Source organism: Podospora pseudopauciseta, chromosome 4, assembly GCF_035222475.1.
Source record: "Podospora pseudopauciseta strain CBS 411.78 chromosome 4, whole genome shotgun sequence".
Taxonomy (NCBI): Eukaryota; Fungi; Ascomycota; class Sordariomycetes; order Sordariales; family Podosporaceae; genus Podospora; species Podospora pseudopauciseta.
This window is the reverse complement of record NC_085894.1, coordinates 2,283,790-2,311,296: the sequence shown is the minus strand read 5'-3', so window position 1 is coordinate 2,311,296 and position 27,507 is coordinate 2,283,790. Positions and strand designations below refer to the sequence as shown.

The 27,507-nt window shown below is 54.5% G+C and overlaps 12 protein-coding genes across 12 annotated transcripts; 5 read left to right on the top strand and 7 right to left on the bottom strand.

Annotated features, from left to right (window-relative positions):
• Positions 1 to 406: 406 nt before the first annotated feature.
• Positions 407 to 3,294, bottom strand: QC763_408870 (uncharacterized protein). The gene is made up of 2 exons (XM_062912515.1): positions 2,789 to 3,294; positions 407 to 2,570 (listed from the first exon to the last, which is right to left on the bottom strand). Exons 1-2 carry the CDS (start codon positions 2,967 to 2,969, stop codon positions 604 to 606), a joined length of 2,148 nt encoding a protein of 715 aa, XP_062765840.1. The 5' UTR covers positions 2,970 to 3,294; the 3' UTR covers positions 407 to 603.
• A 482-nt stretch (positions 3,295 to 3,776) lies between these two features.
• QC763_408880 (uncharacterized protein) lies at positions 3,777 to 5,360 on the top strand (the record flags this gene model as incomplete). Its single annotated transcript, XM_062912516.1, has 1 exon — positions 3,777 to 5,360. One exon carries the CDS (start codon positions 3,777 to 3,779, stop codon positions 5,358 to 5,360), a length of 1,584 nt encoding a protein of 527 aa, XP_062765839.1.
• A 947-nt stretch (positions 5,361 to 6,307) lies between these two features.
• On the top strand, positions 6,308 to 11,129 carry VCX1 (Vacuolar calcium ion transporter). The gene is made up of 5 exons (XM_062912517.1): positions 6,308 to 7,991; positions 8,214 to 8,488; positions 8,805 to 9,056; positions 9,121 to 9,332; positions 9,391 to 11,129. The coding sequence occupies exons 2-5, from the start codon at positions 8,482 to 8,484 to the stop codon at positions 10,267 to 10,269; spliced, it is 1,350 nt and encodes a 449-aa protein (XP_062765838.1). The 5' UTR covers positions 6,308 to 7,991; positions 8,214 to 8,481; the 3' UTR covers positions 10,270 to 11,129.
• A 4-nt stretch (positions 11,130 to 11,133) lies between these two features.
• On the bottom strand, positions 11,134 to 12,630 carry QC763_0066960 (uncharacterized protein; the record flags this gene model as incomplete). Its single annotated transcript, XM_062905925.1, has 1 exon — positions 11,134 to 12,630. The coding sequence occupies one exon, from the start codon at positions 12,628 to 12,630 to the stop codon at positions 11,134 to 11,136; it is 1,497 nt and encodes a 498-aa protein (XP_062765837.1).
• Positions 11,672 to 12,941, top strand: QC763_0066950 (uncharacterized protein; the record flags this gene model as incomplete). The annotated part of the gene is given in 4 exon segments (XM_062905924.1): positions 11,672 to 11,740; positions 11,761 to 11,971; positions 12,032 to 12,704; positions 12,711 to 12,941. Coding segments are annotated over 3 exon segments (717 nt in total). The 3' UTR covers positions 12,469 to 12,704; positions 12,711 to 12,941.
• Positions 12,927 to 14,834, bottom strand: QC763_408902 (uncharacterized protein; the record flags this gene model as incomplete). Its single annotated transcript, XM_062912518.1, has 2 exons — positions 12,927 to 13,879; positions 14,008 to 14,834. 2 exons carry the CDS (start codon positions 14,832 to 14,834, stop codon positions 13,165 to 13,167), a joined length of 1,542 nt encoding a protein of 513 aa, XP_062765835.1. The 3' UTR covers positions 12,927 to 13,164.
• A 603-nt stretch (positions 14,835 to 15,437) lies between these two features.
• Positions 15,438 to 16,058, bottom strand: QC763_0066930 (uncharacterized protein; the record flags this gene model as incomplete). The annotated part of the gene is made up of 3 exons (XM_062905923.1): positions 15,438 to 15,456; positions 15,574 to 15,724; positions 15,959 to 16,058. 3 exons carry the CDS (start codon positions 16,056 to 16,058, stop codon positions 15,438 to 15,440), a joined length of 270 nt encoding a protein of 89 aa, XP_062765834.1.
• A 17-nt stretch (positions 16,059 to 16,075) lies between these two features.
• PEX14 (peroxisomal membrane protein pex14) lies at positions 16,076 to 17,303 on the bottom strand (the record flags this gene model as incomplete). The annotated part of the gene is made up of 2 exons (XM_062912519.1): positions 16,076 to 17,196; positions 17,294 to 17,303. The coding sequence occupies 2 exons, from the start codon at positions 17,301 to 17,303 to the stop codon at positions 16,076 to 16,078; spliced, it is 1,131 nt and encodes a 376-aa protein (XP_062765833.1).
• Positions 17,304 to 17,963: 660 nt separating this feature from the next.
• NDC80 (kinetochore-associated Ndc80 complex subunit ndc80) lies at positions 17,964 to 20,265 on the top strand (the record flags this gene model as incomplete). The annotated part of the gene is made up of 2 exons (XM_062912520.1): positions 17,964 to 20,002; positions 20,064 to 20,265. 2 exons carry the CDS (start codon positions 17,964 to 17,966, stop codon positions 20,263 to 20,265), a joined length of 2,241 nt encoding a protein of 746 aa, XP_062765832.1.
• Positions 20,266 to 20,705: 440 nt separating this feature from the next.
• On the top strand, positions 20,706 to 21,236 carry QC763_408930 (uncharacterized protein; the record flags this gene model as incomplete). Its single annotated transcript, XM_062912521.1, has 1 exon — positions 20,706 to 21,236. One exon carries the CDS (start codon positions 20,706 to 20,708, stop codon positions 21,234 to 21,236), a length of 531 nt encoding a protein of 176 aa, XP_062765831.1.
• A 485-nt stretch (positions 21,237 to 21,721) lies between these two features.
• QC763_408940 (uncharacterized protein) lies at positions 21,722 to 22,750 on the bottom strand (the record flags this gene model as incomplete). The annotated part of the gene is made up of 1 exon (XM_062912522.1): positions 21,722 to 22,750. One exon carries the CDS (start codon positions 22,748 to 22,750, stop codon positions 21,722 to 21,724), a length of 1,029 nt encoding a protein of 342 aa, XP_062765830.1.
• A 1,023-nt stretch (positions 22,751 to 23,773) lies between these two features.
• On the bottom strand, positions 23,774 to 26,957 carry QC763_408950 (uncharacterized protein; the record flags this gene model as incomplete). Its single annotated transcript, XM_062912523.1, has 2 exons — positions 25,597 to 26,957; positions 23,774 to 25,535 (listed from the first exon to the last, which is right to left on the bottom strand). Exons 1-2 carry the CDS (start codon positions 25,626 to 25,628, stop codon positions 23,774 to 23,776), a joined length of 1,794 nt encoding a protein of 597 aa, XP_062765829.1. The 5' UTR covers positions 25,629 to 26,957.
• Positions 26,958 to 27,507: the final 550 nt, after the last annotated feature.

Genomic DNA, 27,507 nt, shown 5'->3' with positions numbered 1-27,507 from the left:
TTGGGAGTGGTGAAACGCGTGAAAGCTTAGCACCCACTCGCTGACTTGGAGCTTGGAGCAGGAGTTTGGAAAACGTTGGGAGCATCCGAGATTGGTGAGGGCTTGCGTGGGTAGTAGCTTCTATAGAGGTCTGAGGAACTGGTTCTAATAGAAGACACTGACGGCGCAACTTAGGAGTTTCGATGACGACTTGGTAGCACACTTGCTGTTCGCTAGCGTCCAGCTCCAAAATACTTTTGGGTTCAACCCAGATTGAGAGTTATGCAGCTCTGAACTCACATCTCAGCATGCCCTCGGCGTTGGTCTTGAGGGTTTCATGTAGACTTGTGTGAACTTAAGAATGAAGTGCTTGTATAGGTAGGTGTTGGAGTATGTTTCTGATCTACCTGATGGAGGAGGTTATTTATTATCCTTGTGGTGGATTTCTTCATTTGGGTAAAAACATATATACCCTTGGCCTATGGCCTACCTTCAAAGGCCCCTTTCGCATATATTTAAAAGCCTGTCAGTCATACCTAGGCTCCTTTCTATCATCTTCAAATCCATAAGTTACGCAGCAAAAGGCGTCAAATCAGCAACATATCATCTCCCAAACCCCCTTCCTCAAAGCCTAATCCCCCTCAACTCCTCCACCACCCCCTCGGTAAACGCCTCCTGCAACACCAAACCCCCATCAACACCCAACAGCCCATCCGCCACACCAAACCCCCTCTCCCCATGAGCCCACAAGCACCTCTCCACCACCCTCGCGTACCTCTCCCCTACCAAACCCCCCAACTCCGCCAGAGGGTTAATCTCAAACGGCGCCCCCTCTTTCCTGACACCCAAAAGCCAATCCCTCACGTTTTTGCTCTCCTCCAAACTAACATTGGGATACCCCTTTTCCTCCTCGCCCTCGACCACCTTGGCTTTCCTCCCCTTCCCCAACTCCATAAGAACATGGAGTTTCTCCCAGTGCGCCACCTCCAACAACACCAACCCCAGAGAATAAAGATCATATGTCTTTTTCGAATTCCTCTCCGTAGGCCGCTGCCGCTGTATCCCCGGCCACCGATACAAATCCCACACAATATCCGTATCCCTCGCCGTCGTAGCCGTCCCGTCGGGACGAGAAAACTCAAATCCCGAGAGGATGGGCGAGGTAGGGTCGTACGCCACCCGCTCGTCATCAAGGCAGAAAAGCACATTTTCCGAGAATATCCCCTTGTGCAACCAGTTGACCGCATGAATGTTGAGGACGGTAGAACAAAGTTTTTCTGCCAGGACCACCCGCTGTGACAGAGACGGGCGGTAGGTCCTGTTGCCGAGGAGGGAATAAAGTGATACAATCCGGGTGTCGTAATCAGAGCCCTCGGGGAATTTGAATATCCAGGCGTACCGCTCCGTGTCGTTGTAAGCCCTGTCGTCAAAGTACCCGACGCAGGTGGGTAGCGAGCCGGGCTTGGGGAGGTGAAGCATCTCGGCCAGGGCGACGGTGCGAAGGGCGGATTGCTTGTCTTGGAGGGAATTGGGTTTGAAGGCCCCGATCGATTTCCACTCTATCCACACTGGAATGTCGCCGTGGGGGGTGGTGAGGATGCCGCGGGGCCGGGGGAGGTATTCGGGGTGGGCGGTTTCGTCTTCGTTCCAGCCGAAGGAGGTGTCGAGGGTGGCGGGGGTGTACTCGGGAACCGTGATTGTGATGATGTCGGAGAGGGAGGAGAGCTTGAGGGGTTGGTTGTCGTCGTGGAGCTGGGAGAGGATGGCGTCTGAAGTGCGGGAGAGCTTTTTAAGTTGGACAAGGTCTTGCAGGGTTTTGTCGTTGTTGTTTAGGGTGGCAGCGGTGGCATGGTTGCGGGAGGAGGTGGCAACAAGGCCGGAGACGGCGTCAAACATGTCGCGGAGGTCTTGGATGTCGTTGCGGGTAAGGATCATCTCCCGGTAGGTCTTTGCGGTGATGTCGTCGATGCGCTTGTCACGGTGGTCTCTTATGAGCTCGTGGAGACGCTCGGTAAGGAAGTGGAGGTCTTCGAGGAGCTTTTTGAACTCCTCGCCGTCCATGACGAGCCACCGCACTCGGCCGGGGTGGGTGAGCATGTCTTTGGTGTGGTAACCCGCCTTGGAGAGGAAGCCCCTGATATGGTTGGTTCCCTTGAGGTGCCTGCGCTCCTTCTTCTCTTTTTCGTAGGACACCGCCAAAGCCGAGACATCCTTCACAATGTCGGCATCTGCGGCCGAGGTTGTATCCGTTTCGTCGATAGACGCTCGCTTCTCCTCGTCTCGCTCCAAGCCCCTAATTTCTTTTGCTATTTGCTTGCCATCCTCGTCATAGACGTATGGGTTGAGCTCATTGCCGTACCGGGCATTGTAGTCACGGAACTCAGAGAGCAGCCACTGTATACGGGCGAGTATAGCTGCAAGCTCGATACCTTCGGCTCCCAGTACGGTACCCAGAGTCGAGCCTTCGGGCACATCGATGAGGCCGGCCGCCTTACCCCAGGCCAGGACGCGGTTGTATTCGATGACCAACTGCAGCCTATATTTCTCGCAGTCTCTTGGCATCTCAACCATGGCCGTGAGGAACCGGAACACTAGGTCTTTGTTAGTTTTGCTGACGCGTGTGGTTTGGAGAAAACAAGGCCTGGTCGTCATGCCAATAGATCTATACGCTATCCAACCACGTGTTTCAATGATACAAAGCCACTTGAGCTTCATAGTTTTAGGCCTATTTGCATGACGAACAGGCCCCTATAATATTCCAAAGAGGCGTGTTTGTTAGTCAACTAAAGAGTCATGAACGTGTACACACCTCTGATGGTGCTGTCGAAGACGTCCCAGGTGAGGGAGATGATCCCCCCTGCGGCTTCCATGGTTGCAGTTGACGATGCCTTCCAAGCAAGGTAGGCCTTTGGAAAGAGCAAGAATGCCTTTGGAAAGTAAAAAAGCCTCCAGCAAAAGTAAAAAGGCTTTGAAAGATCAAAGGAAGGCATGCGTCTTGAAGGGATGAAGTGACAGGCCTGCTCCACTGGCTCAGGCAGCAGCGCTGATTTGCTGGTGCTAGCAACTGCTGTTGTGGTCGTTCATTCAGTCGTCGAAATGCGCCCAATCAGTTTCCTGCATCTTGATCCCCAAGAATTTCAAACTGTCAATCTGCCTGAACGAGGCACTGCTCAGAGTCAGTCTGTATACAGCAGCGTTACACTGCATACTCGCATTTTTGAGCACAGCTTTATCGACATTACAAGAGTACGTCTAGGCTCTTCTCGTTCCTGCAGGTCTCCCCAGTCAACACTTCACCTGACTTTACCTACTTCGTGAGTCACCTACACGCCTTCTTAGCAAGCCGCCAGTTTCCGATATCATCGCCAGTATCACTACTGCACAACACACCCACGTGAGACCCTCTTCTCGCGGCGAATGACATCTCTACACATCTGAGCCTTGCCAAGCCTCGCCACGGCTTGCACCGGGACACCGGAGCACACCTTGTCCGGTGAGTCCAGAAGTGACCACACACGACCACACACACAACCAACAGCCAAGGGCCTCCAGAACGAGAGCGTGGGAAGCGTGGGAGCCACCGCGGCGTGGCTGGTTTGAGGCTGGCCCGGGAGTGTCAGCAGGCCGGGCCATGCCTTGGTAATCACACCAGAATCATCCTGGGCGTTCCCCAGCCCGCCTAACGTCATTGAAATACCACTGTTTTTCTTACCGAAGCAATCTTCCACTTCTTCAACAACCTCTTGCCACAGCGCGAGCTACCAAAGAACAGAGTGTGTGACTCTTTCGCTCTCGAGATGACAGACGTCGTCAGCGCTCCTCAAGAGGAAGACGAGCCACGTCCTCCGTTACCAAAAAAGGTGTCGTCGCTCCGAACCAGGCCGGCCGCACGTCGAGTCCCGACCGCGAACCGCGTCACGATAGCCATCCCGAAACCTTCCCCCACCAGCGATGTCACCAGCGCCCGCTCCGCTTCCGGGGCCGGTATCCAGTCGCCCGAACTTAATGTCACATCCACGCCATGGTCCAAAAAGCTTATTCTGACCCTCGACGGCGGCGGTATCAAGGGGTACTCGTCTCTGATAGTTCTGCAGGCGCTGATGCAGGAGATTGCGCGGGTTGAGCAAGACCTTGACCCGCGCGCCTCATCGAGCGCCCAGACTGAGCGGATACCCCGCGATCAAATCCCCGAAGACGTCTTCAGGGAAGATCAATATCTACCGTGCCACTACTTTGACTACATCGCGGGTACCAGTGTCGGAGGTTTGATCGCCATCATGCTGGGAATGCTTGGGAAGAGCGTCGATGAATGCATCAGTGAATTCCACCGCCAGAACAAGAACATACCTCTCACCACGGACCTTGCCGGCGGCGCCACGATTGACTTTCCACTGCTCTATCGCCGGAGCACCTGGCCGACCAAGCGCACCCGCGCCTTTTTCGATACGTTTGCCAAGTTTAGCGTCAGCTCTACAACCAGGAACAAGACCGCCGTCGCTGCCACTCTCCCAACACCGGTCTCTTCGAGATCATCCACCCCCTCGAATGAGTCGACCGGCTTCCGGAAGGATGCCTTTCAATGTCAGACCCTGGCGTGGTGTACCGAAGTCGAGCGTCACCAACCGCGCCGCCCATACGCTTTCTGCACGTACAAAGAAGAGGAGGAAGATGACGCCGGCAGTCTGGTCTCGATTCCCGAAGTCGCAAAGGCCATCACGGCGCCGTCGTCGTATTCCTTCAAGCCGTTCAAGCTAGGCTCGGGGTCGTTTGTGGACGGCAGCAAGCAGATTCGCGACCCTACTCTTGAAGTGCTGAAGGAAATCTCATCGCTGCTCGACGACGGCGAGCCCTCTATTGATTTGTTGCTGAGCCTGGGGACGGACGAGCACCAAGCCTGGTTTTATGAGAAGCTTCGGGCTTTTACCTCGTCTGCGTCTACTCCTCTTTCTGCGAACTCCACCGCTTCGAGGGAGAGTCTTTTGGATCAGGAAAGGGGGAAAAAGTACAAGACTTATTACCGGTTTGAGGCGCCTGATGTCAAGCTGGGGATGAGGAAGAAGTACTATTTGAGCGAGATTGAGGAGGTCACGCGGGAGTGGTTGAGTTCCAAGGAGCAAAAGGAACAGATTGCGAGGTATGCCCGGTGGCTGGTTCAAAGAAGGAGGGAGAGGGCGAGGACGACGAGGTGGGAGGGTTTTGCGCTGGGGGTGAGATATGTCTGTCATCATGGGGACTGCAAGATGCCGGAGAGGGTGTGGGAGTCGAGGGGGGATTATTATGATCATTTGGAACGGAGGCATGGGGTTGGGAGGTTGAGGGCGGAGGAGAGGGAGGGGGAGTTGGATAAGGGGAGGAGGTTTGGTGTTGGGGATGGGCTTTGAGCCTCGCGATACCCATTTGATTTTGGGTTTTTTTTTTTTTTTTTTTTTTTTTTTTTTTTTTTTTTGCTTTTTCTTGCTCTTGGATTGGGGAGCATCAAAAGGAGGTTTGAAGCAAGCATGGAGTTTTGGAGTTGAATACCTAGGGGGGGAATATCCGGTACTGGATAGGTATCAGGGATTATTACGTTATGAGTTAGGATGGTATGATTATGGGGTATGAATATGATGGTATTGTTTATTTGATGAAGATATGGGATTTGGAGTGTGGGATTATGATGTGAAAGGGGGGCAAGTGAGTGTTGCAGCATGCTGACAGTTTGCAGACTGAAAGAGAGACAACTTGGATAGGGTGAGGGGAGTAGAGGAGGTCTGGATTTACGCGAGCGTGGTTGGTCATGACACAAGCACCGTATATTCTTTCTTTGTAGACTGATTGTTGCATGTGTAGGTCTTACAGTTGATCGTATACAGTCTCGGGCATCCATGCCGATTTTTACACAACGTTGTCTTTGACATTGTAGACATGACCACACCGGATACCCCGTTTTGCTTTAACAATTACCCAAATGGGTCTTGATCTGTCATACAGGAATAAAATGGAGGGGCAGACGTGTTCTTCCTCCCCTTTGTCCCTGGATTTGATCCGAAGGCTAGACTCTAGGTGCTGATGATAGCCGTTACTTGCCCGTATTTAGTGGCTTGCTTCCCAAGTTTTGCGAATGCAAATGCCTGGTATACCGATGAACTTAACTGAGAGCGTTGGTTCTCCCACAGCGGGTGTCGATGATTTCTTCCTCCACCACGAGCTGATAGTCTCAAACGGCGAGCCATCTTAAACTATTGTCAAGCGCATCGACTTACCTGTCCTACCTACCATGGACAGTAGTTCCACAAAAGATATAATCACCATACCCCATGCCGTACCGCCCACCCCCCGAAACCCCGTTCCACAACAACAACAACAACAACAACAACAACAACAACAACAACAACAACAACTGGGGCAAAATTCTAGACTCTCCACTACCCTGTGTCATCGGAACCGGACGATCGGGTAGAAGTAAGGAGGCAGCCTACGCCCTTCTGGGAACGGAGAGATCGGAGACCTACTGCACCAACCCAACCCAACTCAAATCCCCCCTTTCTCTCTCTCTCTCTCTCTCTCTCTATCACACACACACACACACACACACAAGACAAAACTGCGCCTCAAAGCTTGCGTGCGATGAGAGTCTTATCTTTCAAAAAGGTGAGAGAGGTTGAATTTTGATGAAGGTCACAGACCAATTGATGAGAATGTTCTCAATAAGTGGGGGTCAGTTTCAGTGCTTACCCTTACCCCATGTGCTCACGTCACATTATCATTTCTTGGCAAGCAAGAGAAATCACGGAGGCCTCCTTTGCGCACGGGTCAGTTGTGGGCTGTGCGTTTTGGTGTAACTTGTTGGTACAAAGTTGGTGAATAGGATGAACGGGGAAATGGGGAAAGTCGATTGGAATTTGTTGAACAGCGCGTGGCCGTTTTGAAGAGCGTTTGCCGAGGGATTTTGCCTGTCGGTGATTCGCTTCTCGGACTGTGAAGAGGAAAGGAAAGCGAGGCGCAAAGGGAAAACGCGATAGGATGGATGTCTTGTCGAGATTGGGCCTCATCAAACGGTTGATGGGGTGACGTTGGATGATACCTGCATTATGTAAAAAGTGAAATGGAAATGGGAAGTTTGGGGGTCCTTCCTTGGGGTTGGGGGGGCTGTCCTTCTTGCTGTTGACGGTATTGTAAGATCTTGGAAGGAGGGTTGTAAGAGTTTCAAAGACAGTTGTCGATCTCTTTTGAAGATGGCAATTGCGTCGAGACACAATCGTCGAGCCAGGATCATGACGCAACCAGAAACGTCCAAAAAGCCAGGGTGTTCGCTTATCGATAGCCCGGGCAAGGCAGACCCATGAAGGCATTTCTCCACGTTTCTCCACAGGCTAGACAGGGGCAGCTCAAGCTTTTGGAGCTAGGAGCTTGTTCTCAGCTGCCCTGGTTACGTCGTTGATGCTGTGCCCAGTTTGTGTTGTCTTGGAGGAGGCCGTTGAGGTTGCCAATTTGTTGGCAAGAGTTTTTGGTATAACTTGCCAGGCGGTGAATCACTCAGTTGAGCAAGGTAGGTCCGACTAACTGTAGTGGAAACAAACGTCCCATCTATACTCAGCATCAAAAGTTTCAAAATCGGGCGGCTACACTCGAGGCCTGCATCGGCACGGCAGGCGTTGAACGGCACGGACCAAGATCAAGAAGTTGGTACCAAAATAATTCTCAGTGGCACAACATACCGTACCTGTCTGTCGACGTCAACAGCAGAGCAGATTCCTCGTCTCTTCTCCAACATCGCGGGGTTATGTTACCAGCTTTCTTTCCGTCGTTCGTTCTCCAGCACAGCAAAGCAAAATCCACATCGGAGCTTCCCACTACGCAATAAACTTCTTCACAGCCACGCTTGGCAGAGGACTCGATTCGTTCGTCAAACCGCAGACCGCTCCGACTCCGAAAAAGACGTTGCCATCCGAGAGTCTAGGGACAGTCCCAACACCTGCGGGAAACAGAGACAAGTGTGGTAGCGTGGTAGTGTGGTAGAAACGTGTGACGTGGTACGTTCTTTTTCCCTTTTGCTGTCTGTCCAAGAAGGGACATTCGTAATGTTGATTCGAGATATGGAATTCCTCGATGTCGGGCGGTGGGCGGTGATTGACAAAGGGGACCACCTGCTTGGGGCAAGCTGCGGGTTGCAAACTAACGCAGGGCAAAACGGAGTGGTGTTTTGACAAGTGGTGGAAAGTTGGGATGGCATTGGACTGACAGTTGGTTTCCAGGGACGCAACACACAGAGAGAGATTCTCATAACTCGAGATCGCTGTTCTTGGGTGCGTTTGGCAGTTCAGCAGACAGCGTTTGGCCGGGCGGAGACTTTGTCTTTGTATCCCGGACCGGCTTAGGGCAACCCCACCTTTGTTCCAGCGGTCCCAGCCAGTCCCAGTCTGCCGTTCGCCCCATTTTCGTTGCCGAGTCCAGGGGGCCCCAACTGTTCCCGATTCCCCCTGGTGACTGCGACGTGAAAACGCTCTCGCGCCGCCATCCATCATGTCCTGTAAGTACATACATCTTGCCAAGTCACCCCTACCTTTTATCATCCTTCACACCACTCCCGTCTGTCTTCTTGGGCAGCTATGAACCGCTCCCTTTCTCGACTGTGACACCCGACCACCTTACCTTACCTTACCTTACCTACCTTCATCCTCCTGGAGAGGTAATTTGTCTTCTTGTCAGCTCTCTCCTACCGCTACTGTCCGCGCATCGCCATGAGAGTCAGTGACCGCGGCGACACCAGACAGCAGCATCTCACTCTCCAATCTCACCCATCATCATGGGCAAGGGCTTGATCAATTACTTATCAAGCTTGACAGTTCACGTTCAAACCCGCCAGATCTTGCGCCGAGTAACCACCGGCAAAGCACCTCACGAAACAGGCTCGCCCAGCATGGATGACGAGGAGAGCCCCCTCTTGGGCCATAGGATCGCTAATGGCGGCTCCGAAGCCAACTTTTGGAAACACCTTCTTCTTGATCGCACCAGCAGCCCTGGAACCAAGAGTCCCAACGCTCTGGTCCGGCTGCCGGCGCATTTTTTCAATGTCTTCAAGATCACATTGCTCAGCTGTAAGCACCTACCTAGCTTGACGTTGAGCCATATCATGGAGGTTATCTAACAGCGGCACACCAGCTTGGATAAACGTTCTCCTTGTTTTTGTTCCCTTTGGGCTCATCGCCGGCACGTACGAGTGGAACCCAACATTGGTTTTCACCCTCAACTTCTTCGCCATCATCCCCCTCGCCGCCATCCTCTCCTTTGCGACGGAGGAGATTGCTGCTCGGCTTGGCGAGACTCTCGGTGGCTTGGTCAACGCCACGTTGGGCAATGCCGTCGAACTTATTGTATGTCCTTTCAGCACTATGCTGTTCATCCAGCCGGCTCGTGCTGACGTCTGAACAGGTCAGTATCGTGGCCTTGAGGGCCAACCAGGTGGAAATCGTTCAGGCCTCCATGTTGGGCTCAATCCTCTCGAACCTCTTGCTTGTCCTGGGCATGTGCTTCTTCCTCGGTGGCCTCACCAACATGCGCGACGCCGACGGAAACGCGATTGAGCAGAGCTTCTCTGCGGGCACGGCCCAGACGACATGCTCTCTCATGACGCTTGCATCGGCAACCATGATTCTGCCGGCCGCTCTGTACGGCGTCCTGGACAGCGGCTCGGACAAGGAGGAGGTGGCCCTGCTTCTTTCTCGCTGCTCGTCGGTCGTTTTGCTCTTTCTCTACGTCATGTACCTGATCTTCTCTCTCCGTTCACATAAGCGCCTGTTCGAGTCCGAGGCTGGTCCCAACGCTGGAGAGGAGGAGGAGCACGACCCGCTCCTTGGCCCCTGGTCGGCTGGCATCGTGCTGTTGCTCACCACCCTGGTAATCAGCTTTTGCGCCGATCACATGGTCAACAGCATCGACGCCGTGGCCGAAAGCGGTGCCCTCAACAAGACGTTTATCGGCTTGATTCTCATCCCGATTGTCGGCAACGCGGCGGAGCATGTTACTGCCTGTGTGGTGGCTGTGAAGAACAAGATGGATCTGGCCATGGGTGTTGCGATTGGGTCTAGCATCCAGATTTCGCTGCTGGTGACTCCGTCGTTGGTTCTGCTGGGCTGGGCGATAGGTGTGCCCATGACACTCAGATTCGAGACATTCCAGACGGTGGCTTTTGCTGTGTCGGTGCTCGTGGTGACATACACGGTGCAGGACGGCAAGTCAAACTACCTGGAGGGAGCCATGTTGCTGGGGCTTTACATGATTATTGCCTTGGCTTTCTGGGCGAGTGGGTAAACTCGACTGGACGCGCACTGAGATCTGGACACGGAGTGTCACAACCGACCCTTGGCAGAGTTTTGGGGGAACGAAGCACAAACACACCACGAGGAACTCCCACGAAAAAGAACACCACGCCATATCCACGTGGATACACAACATATGATGGACATCACATTGGTGATGGAACCACATCGAAGGACCAATACCCACACTGTTGGGAACGATTATCAACAATTACATTTAACATACCTCAAGTCCTGACGGACATGTTTCCCTTTTTTTTTTTTTTTTTTTTTTTTTTTTTCCCCTCGGTATCTTCTCTGGAGGCGGTGGTCTTTGACTGTTTGGTCGAAAAGATTATTTTGCTTTTACGTTCTTGTGTATATCATTTGAGCGCTCTGGCGACTGTTCGGCCTACCTATTCATACGTTTTAGCTACGAAGGGGAGGGGTGAGCACGGACAACCAAGAACAATTTGTACGATAGGCGGCAGAGGTGGATGAGAGGAGTGGGTGGTTATCTATTATGCTTGTCTTTTTTTTTTTTTTTTTTTTTTTTTTTTGGTGCCCAGGGGCGTGTTTTGAGTATTTTCGTTTGTGTTTTTGTTTTCGTTAGGTTAGTCTGGGGTCCAAAAAGAGGGTGAACGAGTGGAGTGAGTGAAATACAAGGAGTAAACTCATGTGTGTGTCTTGACTGAGGTTGCTGTTTGTGACAAGGAGTTAGATGAAGAATCAAAAGTGCTGCTTGGCTGGTTTATGCTGTCTGAATGATTGAATGATACAAAGTAGGATTGTCTTACATTATCCATACCCATTCTAGTCACGTATACTTATTATCTATCTATACAATATCAACACACACACTCTCACCCATCACCGCTCACTCCTCCCCCTTCCACTTCCAGGCCGCATTCCGATGCAGGAAATAATCCTTGCTCTGAATACTCTTCCAAATACCATAAAACCCCCCCAGCGGCACCTGCCTCTTGAGCCAGTGCCTCTTCTTGTTCCCGGCCGCCTCGGGGTCAACGTGGACCTTGTCCCAGACGCTCGGCAGGTGGCCGGCATTATACTTTTCCCTCAGCTCGTCATACCACCCCCTGCCGTTGTACATGTCCCAAAACTCGTCCTGGTCGTAATACGTGTGCGCATACAGCCACTTCATGCCCCCCAGCTCCCTGACTTTTGCCTCCAACTCTCTGTTCTTTTCGACAAACCTTGCCGGTTCGTCCGGCCCCCATCCCCAAACGCCCACATTGAGCATCATGTCTTCTTCTTCCCTGACGACCCCCTCCGGAACAGTGGTAAAAGGGTGAAACGTCGGCGGAGCCCTCCGCCTGAGCGGACACAGCCAAAGAGGCCAGATGTTCAGCGACTCGGCAGTGTAATCCACAAACGCCTCGGTGGTCTCGAACGGCATGGCGACATCCTGCACAACAAACCTCGCGCTCTCGCCAGACCCGTGCAACGCGCGGTACATCATCCTGGTGTGCAAAAAGTCATCCAGAAACCAGCGGGAGAACCTGGTAAAGGGGACGAATTTGAAGTACTCAAAGGCCGCGGCGCCGACCCAGAAGCCGCCGCGGTCGTACCGGAAGAGGTATTCCGCCAGGGGGATGTACTCCTCGGACTGCTGTTGGTTCTGGGCGTGGAGGTAAAACCACTGGTCCCACGCGCGGGAAAACGTCCGTGGTTCTGCCGCCCGGGGCTTGACATCGGTGAGCTCGCCCGTGACGACCACGCCGTGGTCCCTGCTGAAGAGGATGCCGTCCACGTAGTCGTTGTCGTCGTTCCTGACCTCCCGCCTGATCACCTCGACCGTCTCGGCCACGCTCCTGGCACGGTGGTATCTCGTCTTGACAAACTTTTTCGCGTCCATCAGCCGAATCTCCAGACACGTCGTGACCCCCAGCGTGCCCACCGCACCGGCCGCTCCGCGGAACAAGTCCCCTTTTTCTTCGTCGTCAGGTCCGAACCGTACGATCTTCCCGTCTCCGAGAACCATCTCCACTTGTCTGACCGTGTCGTCGAAGAAGCCGTGCTTGAAGCTGGAGGATTCCCCTGCTGTGCCCGCGAATCCGCCGCCGGCGGTGATGCCTGGGAACTCCATCACTACCGGGGGGATCAGGCCGTGGGGGAGGGTAGCTTCGACCAGCTTGTCCATTGGGACGTTTGGTTCCACGAGGGCGGTTTTGGTTGCTTTGTTGACGGATAAGACGTTGTTCAGGCTGGAGATATCGACTGTTGCTGTGCCGGAGGAAGGGCGTGGGCGGGTGGAGTTTGTTGAGCCGTGGTTGATGCGGTAGGGGGTGCGGGTTTGGTAGAGGGTGGTGAGGGTTTTGGAGAGGGATTGGAGGGTTTTGAGGTGCTTGTCCATTTTGGGCCGAGTTGGGGGCCACACGGGAGGTGGGAAGGGGGGATGGGGAGTGGTGGGTGAAGGTGAAGGTGAAGGTGAAGGGTGAGAGATGGGAAAGGTGAGAGTGAGATGCAAAAGAGTGGTGCCAAGAAATGATACCATGTGGGTCCCGGCTCATGGTGGGATTTTGGGATTCTTTCTGGGGAAGGGCCCCTGTCGAGCGGTTGAGAAGAATGTAAGTGAGGGAAGAGAGAGAGAGAGAGAGAGAGAGAGAGAGAGAGAGAGAGAGAGAGAGAGAGAGAGAGAGAGAGAGAGAGAGTTAGCCGGCAGAGTAAACCTGAACTGGCTTGGATGTGTCAGTACAGATTCAAGCCACCAGCCAGGATGAAAAGACACCAAGATATCTGCCAACTAGGAGCTATCGGATTATACATTATTATAATGCAGGTATGTTATTTTTTTTCCTTCCATGTACGTCAAAAAATCCCCAATCCCCAACCCCCAAACCAAAACGCCCGCTTCCACTTTTCCAAAACTCCCAGATCAAACCCCCTCTCACAACTTCGCAACCGCCTCCGGCCCTCCCCTCAACATCCCCTCCATCCTCCTCCTGACCACCTCCCCCCTCATCCGACTAACCTCCTCCCCCTTCCTCTCCACCTCCTCCAGCGTCCCCGCCCTAACAGTTAAGAACCTACTCCCCCTCTCCCCACTTCCCTCAACAACCTCCTTGATAAACCCCCCCCACCCCGAAAAACACCTCCTCGCCTCCTTCAAGCCCGGGAAAATCAACCCAAAACAGTGCGGCATGCCCTCGTACTCCTCCAACCTAACCCTCACCCCGTCCTCTTCCCACATCTTTTTCGCGAGATACTTATCCTCATCCGCGAGCAGCTCCCAGCCTGTACAGATGTAAACCGGCGGCGCTCCCTCCCAGCTCTTTGCCAGAACCACCGACACCAGCGGGTGGGTCATCAATTCGTCAGAGACATAAATGTGGCGACGTTTGGGGGTAGAAGGCCAGATGGAGCAAGCAGGGCGTTTGGATTCTGCAGAGTGGAGAACAGATGGTTCGGGTAGGTAATCAAACGGTGCGTTTGACACACAAGACGGGGAGGAGTGGGTGACGTCCGTCCAGGGGGAGTTCAACGCCAGGCCTGCCGGGATTGGGATGTCGACTGTTCTGCCGTTGTACATCACTTCCTTCCGGCCTGATCTGTGAAGGTGGAGGATGAGCTGCAACAGCGACAAGCAGAGGTTGCCACCAGCACTAGCATAGGGGGGAAAAAGGAAAAAAAAACGTTAGTGATATGTGTGAGAAGGGGGGAAAAAAAGAAGAAAAAAACGAATAAAAAAAGAAAAAGGGGGGGAAGGGGGGGGAAGGGAAGAGGTACCTACCTATCACCCGCAAAAACAATCTCCTCCGCCGGAACAGCAGCGTGAAAAGCCCCCTCTTCCGGGTATAAAAGCCCCAGGTAAGCCACCAACCCGTCCATCACCGCCGCCGGAAACGGGTCCTCTGGCGCGAGACGGTACCGCACGCTGAAGCACCTCCCCCCGGTGACTTTGGCCAGTGTTTTTGTTGTGGGGCGGTGAGTGGCCGGGTCCATGAGCCAGTAGGCGCCGCCGTGGAAGTAGAGGATTGTTGACTTGCCGGTTGCTTCCTTCATCATTTCGCTGTACAGCTCCCTCTGTGACAAACCCTCCGGGAGACGGCTGGAGGAAGTGGCGTTGGCGCGGTAGCCCGTCCATTCACCTTCCACACTCCTCACCTCGGGCATTGACGGCAGACGAGTTTTTCCATCGTGGGAGAGGGCGGTGATGGCGCTGGAAAAGAGGGATTGGATGGCGCTTTGGGTTTCTGGGGTGGGGGTTGGGATGGAGTAGGTGGCGACCCAGATCTTGCCTTTGATGCTGGGAAAGCGGTTGAGGAACTGTTTGGTTTCAGAGATGGTCTTTGGGTTGGGGGGGTTGATGTAGGCGCGGAGGACGCTGACGATGAGGGCGGTTTTGAGGTCTAGGTAGGGGGACTGGGGGGAGAGGCGGAGGAGGTGGAGGACGGCGGTGCGGAGGAGCAAGGGGAGGTGGGGGAGCATGGCCTTGAGGAATTTGTAGGTTGATGGGTCCGAGGTTGGTGGTTGGGTTGGGGAGACGGTGGGGGGGACATCGCCGCCTGCCAGGGAGGCGGCGGTGAGGGTTTCTTCTTGGAGTGTGGTGGTGGTCATTGTGGTGGTGAGGTAAGATGAAGAGAACTGAAGGAAAAGGGAGGGGGGCTGCTGTATCAAAATGATATTGACCAAAAAGAAAAAGAGGCAGAGTGTCCAGACAGACTGAAGATAGAACAATGGTTGAGAAACCGAGGGATGAAAAAAGCAGCGAGGTCGAAATATATCAATACATCCTCCGTCAACGGCGTTGTAGTGGTAGTAGAGTTAGTAGCTCTGACAGGGGTTCTTTTCTTTCAGATCTGGCCCACCACCCACCAACCCATCCATCCCACTCGCAAGCAAATCCCACTTTGTACAAGTTCCCTTCCACCCCCCTCCATCATCCAATGATTCCCCTCCCATCCCAAAACACTCCGACTACCCCAGGCAGACATGGCGAGATCCGCACGTCATGGTGAAACCCAGCAGCCATGTCAACATTGCTATGCCCGCCAAGAACCATCTTCCTGCCTGTCTATCAACAAAAAAAGTTGGGATGAAAGAGAGACATACCACCACTACCACCGTCACCACCAACAACCACCAACACCACCACCAAAAACCTGTACCTCGGCTTCCACCCCCCTCTCCCCGCCCCGGCATTGGCAACCTTTGTTTTTGCTAGTACAGCTTTGTCAGCCTACTGCACCTCCCGCTTCCCGCAATGCCAATGTGGTGCCATTTGTCTCCCCCCGAAACCTAATCAGCACATGCCAAACTTATGTAGCCCTCAACATGGGAAAGTTCATACACTTACCGTTCGCTCCCCACACCTGTCCAAACTGTCGGGTCAAAATGCTTCCCTCCTCCGTTTGTTTGTTTGTTGATGTCGAGTCGATCGAGGGGGGACACCCGCACTCTTATAACAGCCCGCGAGTCCGGAGAAGAAGCCAGAGAACCATACCAACCTGCATAAGTCAAAACAGCACTATCCATCACAATTGCCTCGACATGAATCACATCTCATGAGATGACCAGATTCTTAAAAGACCTAATAACGCCCGCTGCGAAATATTTGCGACACAATGTTTGAGCGAAAAAAAAAACACTCCAATGCTGTAGTATAATGTTACTGGTACAAAAGCCACAACCCCCCCATAACACTACCCCGCTGACCGGTACACATTAATCATATATCCAACTGTTGATCCTCCTCATCACATGGTGCCAGCGACATGTCGCCGGCTCTTCCTCCTCCTTCTTCTCCTCCTCCTCCACTTTCTCTTGTGTCATCCACCCCATCACCCCTATAGCCCCCCCTACGAGCTCGCAGCAGGGGTATCAGTGCTGTTCCCACTGCTCTCCGCCGCCGCCGCCGCCTCACCACCCTCCGTCGATGACGACGACGACGGCCCCGCCGCCGCAGCAACAGCACCCTTCTTCGAAGCCATCATTTGCCAAGCCGGAATCGACGCCTTGGCCGTCATCCCGCTGTTAAAAGGCGACGAGGCAGAAGCGGAACCGGTCCGGTTGTGGTTACCAGTCAAATAATCCGAATACGTCGTAGTTTTGGGAGCCTCATCCCCATTCTCAACCGTAGCCGGGGCCGCGGGCGTCACAGCAGCCGGGCTAGCAGCAGGAGTGGTTCCGCCGGTGGACGGGCGAAGATAATTATTCACACTGGTTGAAGTGGCAGTCGGGTTCATCCGCTGCGTGATCAACGTCTTCAAGCTCTTGAGCTCAGCATTGACCTCCCTCAGCCTGGTGTCAGTGAGGTCCTTTTGGTTGTTCAACGCGCGGGGGATTGAGTCCTTGAGGCTCTGGACGTCATCCCTAACCCGCTGCGCCTCGTCGTCGCGGCGGCGGTTGGCCGACTTGAGGTCTCCGATCACCGTCTCGAGTTCGTTGAGGGCCGTGTCGAGCTTTTCGGTGCGTTCCGTCTCGGTGGCCTTGAGGGCTTCCGTGTCTTTGGCCAGCTGCTCCACCAAGGCAAACGTCTTTTCGAATTGCTCATCGATGGATTTCTTGTCTCGCTCCAGCCGTTCGGGGGTTGGGGGGGCGATGAGGGGGTAGACGTAGCGCTTCCCTAGGGAGAAGAGGCCGTAGGAGACGCCGCTGACGACAGTAGCCATTATGAACCAGTCACGCCAATCACGCCGAGGTGGGACTGTTTGCTGCTGTGGTTGTGGTTGCCATCCGTATGGGGGGTATTGCTGCTGTGGGGGGTATTGCTGCCCGTAGTACTGTTGGGGTGGTTGGTGTTGTTGTTGTTGCTGTTGTGCTGGGATTACGGCCTGGGATGTGTATGCTTGTGGCGGCGCTACGCCAGCACCGACGCGAGCGAGGGCAACGTTTACCTCTTCCTGGGTCAGGTTCTTTGCTTGCAGGAAGGCGACCTTCTTGTCGATCGGGGACGCGGCGACGCTGGGGTCTTGCAGGACTAGATGACAGTGGAAATCAGCATGCATCCCGATGTCTCAATCCTGGGTCGGTCTAGGTCAACCTACACGTCGCTGCCGAAGCGACAAGCTCCTCACGAATAGCCATATTCGTATATGTCGTATCTCCCTCCTTTTGAGATCAAGCCCCTTTTCTGTGGAAGAGCAGAAATTGATGAAACTGGAGGACGCGTTTGGGGCTGAAGAAGACCAAAAAGTAGTAGCTGATGACGACCGTTTGGGAAATGCAATGGCGCGCGGGAAGCCGAGGTTCATGCCGGCCCGTGCCCCTTGTTTCCTCTTTCAGCGGAACTCTTGCCACTGGTGCTTTCCCCCCGGATTTGAATGGCCGGCATCACGTGTCACCTGCCAAGCCCTTCCCGAGCAGCGGAGGGCGGGGCCGGCCAATGGACTGCCCCGCCCGCATGTTTTGTTTACCACAGCAACCGAGCGCTGTACAGCAAAGTGTCGCTCTCGCCAGTTGTCGCAACGCTCCTGTCGCCGCTGTTGCCCCGCGACTTGCCAAAACGACCTTGCTGCGAACCTCGACGACAAACCTCTCGATACCTCGACGAAAGTACCGACTCACCCCTCGTTTGCGCATATCCCTCGGGCCAAGCAACCATCCCGCGATACGCCGGCGTACTGGGCAAACTCACCGTGCAAAACCAACAGGAGGGGCGTGTGTGAGCGACAGAGGGGGGACCAGCCCTCTAGCCCATTTTTTTTTCTTTTTTTTTTTTTTTTTTTTTTTTTTACATCACCAACCATGTCGAGCCGTCGACCGCGCGAGACCCTCGGGGGTCTCAACCTCAACTCTGCCATCCCCCAGCCCCCCTCCGCCATGAAGCGACAATCCCACATTGGCAGCATCGGCGGCCCAACCAGCCATGCGCGCTCCATGTCCGGCTCGCGCCACTCCCTGGCCCTGCAACGTCCAAACCAGCCCATGTTCCAGCGCTCCTCCTCCGGCACCAACCTAGCCGACGTAGGTCTCTCCTCGGTCAAGCGCGCCTCGGTATCGGCCTACACCGGCGCCGGCAGCAACACCACCTCCCTAAAACCGTCCTACCACACCACCGGCGGAGGACCCTCGAGCAGTCAAGACAACGACCGCCGCAGCAGCGTCTACCGGGCCCGTCCCTCGGGCGTCGGCGGCCCGAGCAGCAGCGGGATGGGCATCCCAACGGGTGGCCACCAAAGCTTCTTCCAACAAGCCCCCCAAGCAGCCGGCGTCCCCCGCGACCCCCGTCCCCTCCGAGACCGGTCCTACCAGAACCGACTGGGCCAGGAACTCGTCGAATACCTCGCCCAAAACAACTTTGAGATGGAAATGAGCCACAAGCTCTCGGACAACTTCATCAAGTCCCCCACCCAAAAAGACTTCAATTTCATGTTCCAGTGGCTCTACAGGCGCATCGACCCCAGCTATCGCTTCCAGAAGAACATTGACCAAGAAGTGCCCCCCCTCCTGAAGCAAATGCGCTACCCATACGAGAAGAGCATCACGAAATCCCAAATCGCGGCCGTGGGGGGACAGAACTGGAGCACGTTTCTGGGTTTGCTGCACTGGATGATGCAGCTGGCGCAGATGCTCGATCGGTATGCTCACAACCAGTATGATGAGGCTTGTCTGGAGGCTGGGGTCGACGTCACGGGGGACACCATTATTTTCAACTTCTTGACGCGAGCATACCAGAACTGGCTCAACATGGATGATGACGCGGGGGATGAGGATGTCGAGGCCGCGCTGGCGCCGCATGTGGAGAGGATGGCGGCCGAGTTTCACGACGGGAATGCAAAGTACTATGAGGAGCTCAAGATGCTGGAGGCGGAGAACGAGAGGTTGCAGAAAGAGATTGAGGAGCTGGAGAAGAGCACGCCTGACCCGGCGGTGCTGGACAATCACTTCAAGATCATGCAGGAGGACAGGGCCAAGTTTGAGGAGTACAACACGTTGGTTTCGGAAAAGTCCGACAGGTACGAGGCGAAGAATCGGATTCTGCAGCAGGAGTTGGAGAAGCTGGTCGACGAGGTGAGGGAGGCGGAGGAGGAGAGGAGGAGGCTGCAGAGGGCGGTGGATGAGCAGGGGATCAGCATGCAGGATATCGACCGGATGACTGGGAACCGGGAGCGTCTGCAGAGGGAGATAGAGTCTGCCAATCTGCGGCTGGAGGAAGTGAAGCGGAAGGTGCTGGATCGGGAGCTGGAGGCGAGCAGGAGGTTGGAGGAGCTGGAGAGGGCGGTGGACAAGTTCAACACGGTGGCCTATCAGATCGGGCTGATACCGGCCACTGCGGTCAACGCCAAGGGGAAGGAGTACGAGCTACAGGTTACGGTGAATGATGGGCCGTCGGACTTTTCGTCGTCGCTGGGGCCGTCGTCGTCGGCCGCGGCGGGACAAGGGGGAGGGGGAGATAGGCTTCTGCAGGACTCGACGACGGGGTATCAGCCGGCACATATCCTGAACTTGGACCTGCGCGGGGAGGTTAAGAACAGCTTCTTGGTGCTGAGGAAGGAGGTGTCGGAACGGAGAAAACAGGCGCTGGACGTGATGATGGAGGATCATGACCTGCTGGACCGGGCCAAGGAGGCGATTGAGGACAAGAGGAACGAGGTGGAGGCGCTGCAGCACCGGGTGAGGGCGGCGGAGGAGGAGTATGAGAAGACCAAGGAGTCGACGAGCGCGCAAAAGATGGCGAGCGACGCGCAGATTGAGAAGATGGAGAAGGAGCTGGCCAAGATGAGGTCGCAGCTGAGCGAGAGCGTGCAGCTGATGGAGCAGAGGGAGATGAATACGAACATTGAGTGAGTTTTGACCCCGACACCAAACCAACCCTACAGAGATCGTTTAGCTGACTATCAACAGGTACGAACAGTTGACGCTGCGGGCGAACGCGCTCAGGGAGGAGCTGCATACCGAGACGATGCGCATGCTGAACGACGTGATCAAGTTCAAGATGCACGTTCAGAAGAACTTGGAGGAGTACGAGAGCTTCGTGGCGGACGAGCTGGAGAAGGAGTTGGGGAGTGACGAGATGAGAGATGATACCCAGGCTATTGACATGTAGTTTTTTGTGTTTTTTTTTTCTTTTGGTCGAGTTTTATTTTACGGATGTGGTTGGTCTATGGGTTAGGAGTAGGATATGGTTAGGGATCAGGATATACCGTGTGTGGGATTTTTATTTTTTATTATTTTTTTTACTCTTGTTATCCTGATGATGAATATCAAAAGTCTGCCTACTGCTGCTTACGACAAGCTTTTCCCGTCTTCATGATATGAACCTTGATGGTCCAGTCAGAAGAACCACAACCCCTCGCCATGCAAGGCACAAGGTCTTGGCACTCTTTATTCCATCCATCCAACCCCACCACCACTTTCACACCAACCCATCCCATATACTTTTCCCATCTTATCCACAACCAACCTCACCCATTCCCTTTTTCCTTTACACTCATCTAACCAATCCAAACCAGGACTTATTTACAGCAGCCCAAACACCTTCCCATCATGACCACCAACCCCCCCCCAGCAGCAGCAGCAGCAGCAGCAGCAACAGCAGCATTCCCCTTCCCAAAAGAGCACTCCTTCCCCCCCTTCTTCACCCCCCAAATCAACCTCTCGACCCGGCACGCCCAGCTCTCCAAGTGGTCTTCCCTCATCTTGGCCTATTGTCGACACCACAAGCTCTACCGCATCTCCCTCTCCGATGCGACCACTTCCCCTGCATCGGTTATCTACCCCCTCTTCAACAACGAAACAATCAACCGGCGGCTGGAAGTCTCTTACATGAAGGAGATAATCGATTTTATGAAACGACAAGGGAGGGCGGAGTGGTATGGAGGTAAAGAAGGGGATCTGGTCTGGGTGTACTGGAGAACGCCGGAGGAGTGGGCGGGGTTGTTGGAGCGGTGGGCTGACGAGACGGGGAATAGGGGGGTGGTGGTGACTGTTTATGAGTTGGCTGAGGGGGAGGGGACGAGGGGGTCCGGTGAGTTTCTGATGATGGGTAGCAGAAAGAGGTCGTGGCTGACAGCGTGACAGAGTTCTGGGGTTTGGATCAGGAATTGCTGGTCAAGGCGGTGGGCGTGCTGGTCAAAAAGGGGAGGGCGCAGACGTTGGGGGGGGAGGAGAATTTGGGTGTCAAGTTTTTGTAAGGCCTCAGTTGGGATTTGGAAGACATAGGGGGGGAGGGCGTGGGAAGGGCTATTTTAACATGTTGGCTGCATTTTGGGAGGCGTCAATTCATTTTAATAGGCGTGGTGGAGCTTGGGAGGGAAGGGGGGTGTGAATGTTAATTTTATGTGTGTGATTTGGAGTTTTGGGAGGCATATGATTGATATTGAACCTGGGAAGTGTGGCGGAAACATTGGGGACATGATGAACCCTTGGTAGGTTGAATCATACTGTTATGCATGTAATGGGATTTCCAGTGCTGCTCTGTGCAAAAATGGATGCACGGTACCGGTATCGAACTGCCCAACAGAGAGCGACAAAAGACATCACACAAGAGAGCCTCCCCACTTTCAACTCCCCCCAAACCTCTCCCTAACCAACCCCCTCAGCCCCTCCATCACCCTCTCCTCCCTTTCCTTATACACCCTCACCCGTTCCTCCCTCTCCTGTCGTCTCAGCATCTCCTCCTCCTCCCTCCGACTCTGCCTCTGATTCTGCCTCTCCTCTCTCAACTTCTTCATCCTCTTGAGCTCCTCGATCGCATCATCACCACCCATCAGATCCCCTTCGTTCACCTCCTCCACCCCCTGCTCCTTGTCCTGCCCGAACCCCTTCAGCTTCTCAGTCACTTCCCTCTTCCTCTCCAGCTTCCGTTCCCTCGACCCCGGATCCGCCTTTGGAACAAGCTCGTCAAGCTGCTCTCTGTGGAGTTTCCTAAAAGTTTTCCTCTCGTACCGGTGGTCATCAAGAGAGCGCCCCCTTTCCGTCTCCAACAGCTCGTCGCGGTGGGTGAGGTCATCTCTTGTTGGGATTGCTGGGCCATGGCGACCATGCTGCTGCGCTTGATTTTGGGTTGGTAAAGGAGGGATGTACTCATCGTCATCGTCGTCGTCGTCGTCGTCGCCGTCGTCATCGTCGGATTTGTTGGTGCCGGGGTTCAGTTCTGGGATTGAGGGGGCAGGGGAGAAGGAAGGGGTGTGTATCTTTGATGATGGTGGTGGTAAAGAAGGGTGGTTATACCACTCCTCGCTCAACTCCCCCCTGTTCCACTTTCCAGTAAAACTCTTCCAGCGGCCTTTTGCCTCCGTTTCCGAGAGGGAGCCAAAAGACAAATTCTTGACGGTGGAGAGGTAGGATTGAAAGAGCTGGGTCTGGGAGTGCAGTGAGGTTTTGGTTAATGGGGCGCGGTGGAAGGGCAATGTTGGTGGTGACGAGTGATGGTGACGGGAGGGGTGGTGGTGAGAGCGGTGTCCATCTCCCCGATCGCGGCTCCTCTCTCTGCAACGTTCCCTCTCACGCCTCCTTTCCCTGTCTCTGTCACCATCTCGTCGTGATGGTGAGCGAGCAGGTGATCTTGATCGTGTTCTCGAGTTGAGCATCTTGTCCTCTTTTTGTAGTTGTCTTCCCAATCTGGCTCCGAAATAACACAAGTGAAATAGCTGAAATACCGAGTACAAAAGCCCAGCTTCTTTAAGAACTCTATTCCTCTTCTATATTTTTTTGCGATGGCCAAGTCGTTGGTATATACTGCCCGGATACTCTCACTCACCGCGCGCCAAATTGTCAGTGCGCCCTTCCACATCCTCCCCCAAAAGAAATGTTAACGCTCCCCCCCAACCCACTGTTGACGCCATCTCTCCCCCGTTTCCAGTTATGCACCGCCAAGACCTTGTGCAACAAAACCTCCGTTTCCCCCTACCCCGACCCACCATTCTTATCTCCGACACCTCAGACAGCTGCCTGACGGAGATGCTGCCATCCACCTCAACCAGAGCCACACCTTTCCCATCCACGGTCCAACAAGCATAACTACCCAAGCCCCCTACCCGAACTGTTCGTAATCGAGGTAAGTTCAGTTAGCATCTTGTGTCCCCATCAAACTCAAATATTCTCACGGCACATCATCAAGCCACACTGATAAAATCTATTGACAGTCAACAGTGTCAACCCATCTCCATTTGCCTATCGTGCCTATCTCTCAAGCCGCGTAACACCCCCTCAACACAATCCATAGCTCTATTCACAACGCTACCCACCTTGCCCAACCCCTTCACTGTAGGTTATCAACTCCTTGATACAGCTGCCAATGCCCGCCCACCTCTCGCTATCATCAAATCCTGTAATGAAGCTGGCAAATGTCCACTGTAGGGTATCACCTCCTCAACACAGCCACAAATGCCCACCCCCCCTTTTCCTGTCACCATTCTCGAAATCAACCCCCCCCCCCCTTTCTTGCCTGTGTTACCTTTCCCCTCTGAAAATGAGCACCGACAACCAGCACATGGGTATCTCGAAATAGAGTGATAGCCAAGGAAAGAAAAAAAGAAAAAAAAAAAAAAGGGGGGGGGGGAAATGCCAATTCAAACTCAACACACGATAAACCACCCATCCCTGAAAGAAACCTAAGAGAACCCCCCATCCCCCTGAGGGAATCCCGCAGTGTTATGCACCAAACACCCCACACACTCGCAAGACTCGTCGCAAGGGCACATGTCCAACGCCCCCACGCACAAAGCCGAAATGGGCAAGTGGACAAAATAGTAATCCAGCGCCGTCAGCTCCTCCTCGTTCGACAGAGCCGGCGATCCCTCGTTCGGCGGAGTGGGCGCGTTCGACGAGCCATCAGACTCGTTCGCGTTCGGCCTTGGTGGTGGCTGCGGTTGTGTCTGGTGTGATGGCGGCAGCTCCGGCCCGCTGGGAATCTCCACAGGACTCGCCAGGTTCAAAGGGTTCGCGCTGGGACTGGCATTGGCGCTGGAATCCGCGCTCCTGCTGTTGCCGTGGCTGCTGTTGGGGCTGTAGGCGTTCTGCACATACTGAAGCATTTGCGAGTTGAACGGATGAGCCAGGCAGCCAACACACTGGCAGCCCTCACCACAGCCGCACTCGTGAGAGTTCCCGCCCACGGTCCCGTTGTTGCCGTTGGGAGCAATGGCAGAAATAGACGTCTCGTGTTGCTGCTGCGTGGGCGGCCGTGAGACAACTTGCTGCCAGATGGCTGGGTTGATGGGCATCTGCCATGAGCCATACTCGGCGGGATAGGTGAACACAGTCTGACCGGGAAACTGGAATGGCTGATGGTGGTGCATGTTTTCCATCTTGATATCGATCGGAGTCTGATACTGGGGAATGAATCCCGGACCAAAACCCGGCTGAGGGGGTGCCTGCATAGCGTTGGGGCTCATCTGGGGCATGGGGGGTGGCTGCGAAGGTTTGCTGCTGCAACAGCTGCCGCCTCCGCCTGACGGGGCATTCTGTGATTGGGGTGGTGGCATTGTGTTCGGCATTTGCTGCTGAGGAGGGGTAGGAAGAGGAGCCGGCACTGGAGGAGGCGCCTGAATGGGGGGTGCCTTGTTGCCACCACCACAGCAGCCCCCGCCTCCCGAACCTCCCTTCGGCTTGGACATGGCCGATGGTTCGAGAACAGGATTGGGAGGTGGTGGCGGCGGCGGCCCGTTGAACGCCTGCATTCCCTGTGGGTGAGGGCCATCGACAAAGGCGGGAATGGGCACTGGCGAGACAAAAGTCCCGTTCAGCATCGGGACGAACCCGCCATTTTCCGTCTTGATATGCTGCGAGATCTGAATATGCGGGGGATAGTGAGGCGGTGGCATGTGTGGCGGCATGCTTGGGGGCATGTTGTATCCCATTGGACCACCAAAATCCGGTGGTGGTGCAGGCACAAAAGACTCCCGAGGCCCCATGGATACCATCCCCATCGGATGTCCAAACGTCGCGTCCCTTGGGCTCACCATGGCCGTGATTCCAATCATTCCATTTCCATTGGGCGACGGGATCAGGTTGATGGAGTTGGGATCCATCCTCTCCAAGTTCGCAAGCGCAAGCGATTGCCTTCGGCTGGCTGACTTGGACCCCGAACCCGACTTGGTGACTCGATTCGAAGAGGTGCGTGATGCTGGTGAGATGGGTGTGTCAACTGGCGAAGGGTCGAACTCGGAGCTGGTAGCACTGTCGACAGTCCCAGCTGGACAATGGCACTTTTGCTTCTTCGGAATGGCAACTCTAACGCCGCCGCATACACATGGTTTCCCAGGTGGGCAGGGGCAGGTGCTCAAGGGGCGACCAGGCTTCCTCACCGGCACCATCACCCGCTCGTTATAGTGATTGCATTTCGTAGAGCGATGGCCGCGAATGCATGGCCCGCTATGTCAAGGCATGAGCGTCAGCAAGGAAACCTCGGGACAAACAGAAAAGCAAGACATACCAGGCCATTTTTTGCCCGTTTATGATGGGCATCTTGTGTGTTTGTTTGAGAGGGAGATGAGGGGGAAAAGCCTGTTCTGTTTCTTGCTCAGCAAGGTTTTCCGAGGCGTTCAAGGTTTCGGACAGAGCCTGTGTCCTAGCCGCTGCTGGAGACAATGTTGTGAGTAGGATAAGCAAGACCGAGCTCGCAGCTCATACCGCCGCAGGCAGTGACAAGGCTGGCGAGCAATGCGTCGAATGGAGAGAGGTTATCGCCAGTGCTTTGGCTGAAGCAACCGAGAGCTTCTGTGTGGTCGGATGGACAAGACTTGTCGGGTGCTGCCGAGGTCTGGTTCAGGAGAGCGGAATTTCCTGTTTATAACGCACGCTGTATCGCCACAGGTGAAGAGACCGAAAAGATCGACACCGTGTGCTTGAGGCTCTCTCAACGTTCTAGACACCCCAAGAGCTGAAACCGACAGACCCTCGAGGCCAGCAAGCGGTGGGACGAAGATGAAGGAGACCGTCCGTGAGAATGTCGAGACGGAAAATAAGACGAACTGTCAAGCCGTCGACGGTTGAGGTTGACAAGAGTCAGTCAGGACTCTGGACGAATCTTGTACAGGCGACTCGGCGGACCTGGAGAGAGAGAGAGAAAGGACGTCCACAGATTTGTGGAAAGTCCGAGCGGGTTTAGTCTGTCCCGTCAGCAGCTCCAACATTCAGAGGTCCCCCTCCAACCGGCACGCGATGTCAGCGGCGCTGGCCCGCAGCTTAGGCACAGGCAAGGGGCTTTTTGCTTGTTGGGTTTTGGCGGTGGAAGGTGGACGAAGTACCAGAGCTGGCTCGGCAGTTAGAGTTGAGCCGAAGGGACGGAACGGTGGTCGATGGTAGCAGAGCCGACAAAGAGAAGAAGCATAAAATAAAATAAAAAGAACAAATCCAGGTCCCAGGGTCACGCCATTCTAGGGCCAGCGCCGGTGGTTCTGCTGGAGCTTGTGTCTCTGCAAAGGTGAGTGAGAGATGGAATATGCCGTGAGCTATCGAGGTAGTAGGTAGCACACACAGCTTTGCTCGGAGCTGCTGCTGGACCTGGGACGAGGGGAGGGCCGGGCCGGAACTGAGCGAGGCAGGGCGGAGATGGAGGCTGCTACTACTGGGCTGCCGGGGGGCTTGGATTGTTACTGTGCTGTGTAGAGGTGGTGTAGGTTGCAACAAGCTGGAGTCGGTTGAGTTTCCTAAGAAAGAGGCACGGGTGGAGAATGCTGGAAACAACTGGGCTTGGAAGGTTTTCGTCTCGACATTCATCACAACTGTCACCTGTCACAGCTCAGAATTCTCCAAGGTAGCATTTGCAGCCATCGCTACTCCAGGCCACAGCACATCCTTTCTTGGGGGTCAGGGACCTTTCCCCAGGTCTTGATGAAAAACAACCTTCGCTCTTGCAGATATGGGTGGGTAGGTGGGTGGCCATGGCTTGAGATGGGAAGGTGCCAAAGGTGGGGTGCGCAAGTTTTTAGTCAGCAATATAACCACCACCCACGTTGGTCCAGCCTCGTAGCCAAGGGACACTTCTATGTACCGTGTAATAAAGCTGGTGACTACGCTCGGGTCTTTTGAAATAGGTACGTACACACACAAAACATGTCAGCCATCTCCGCCGCGTTCATCCTCAAAGAGAATAATAAACTCGAGATAACCACGCCCGACACTCTCTTACGTGCACCACAATCATCCATCCACACCACAAGATGGGATGGCAACGCCGCATGACAGGTGCACAACATACCTTAAACCCTAAGCTAGACAAACTTTTTACTATCTTCTCTCCAACATGGCGTGCATGGCTTGATGGAACGCAACCCAACAGCCAAGGAGCGGGCAGGTTGGGGGACTGCGCGGGATCTGCTCTACGCATTTAGTAATTGGCCCT

Coding starts and splice junctions, on each gene's coding strand:
- QC763_408870 (XM_062912515.1), bottom strand. CDS start 2,969: ATGCCTTCCTTTGATCTTTCAAAGCCTTTTTACTTTTGCTGGAGGCTT. Junction 2,571..2,788: donor CTTCGACAGCACCATCAGAG/GTGTGTACACGT, acceptor ACAAAGACCTAG/TGTTCCGGTTCCTCACGGCC.
- VCX1 (XM_062912517.1), top strand. Junction 9,057..9,120: donor CAAGATCACATTGCTCAGCT/GTAAGCACCTAC, acceptor GCGGCACACCAG/CTTGGATAAACGTTCTCCTT. Junction 9,333..9,390: donor GCAATGCCGTCGAACTTATT/GTATGTCCTTTC, acceptor ACGTCTGAACAG/GTCAGTATCGTGGCCTTGAG.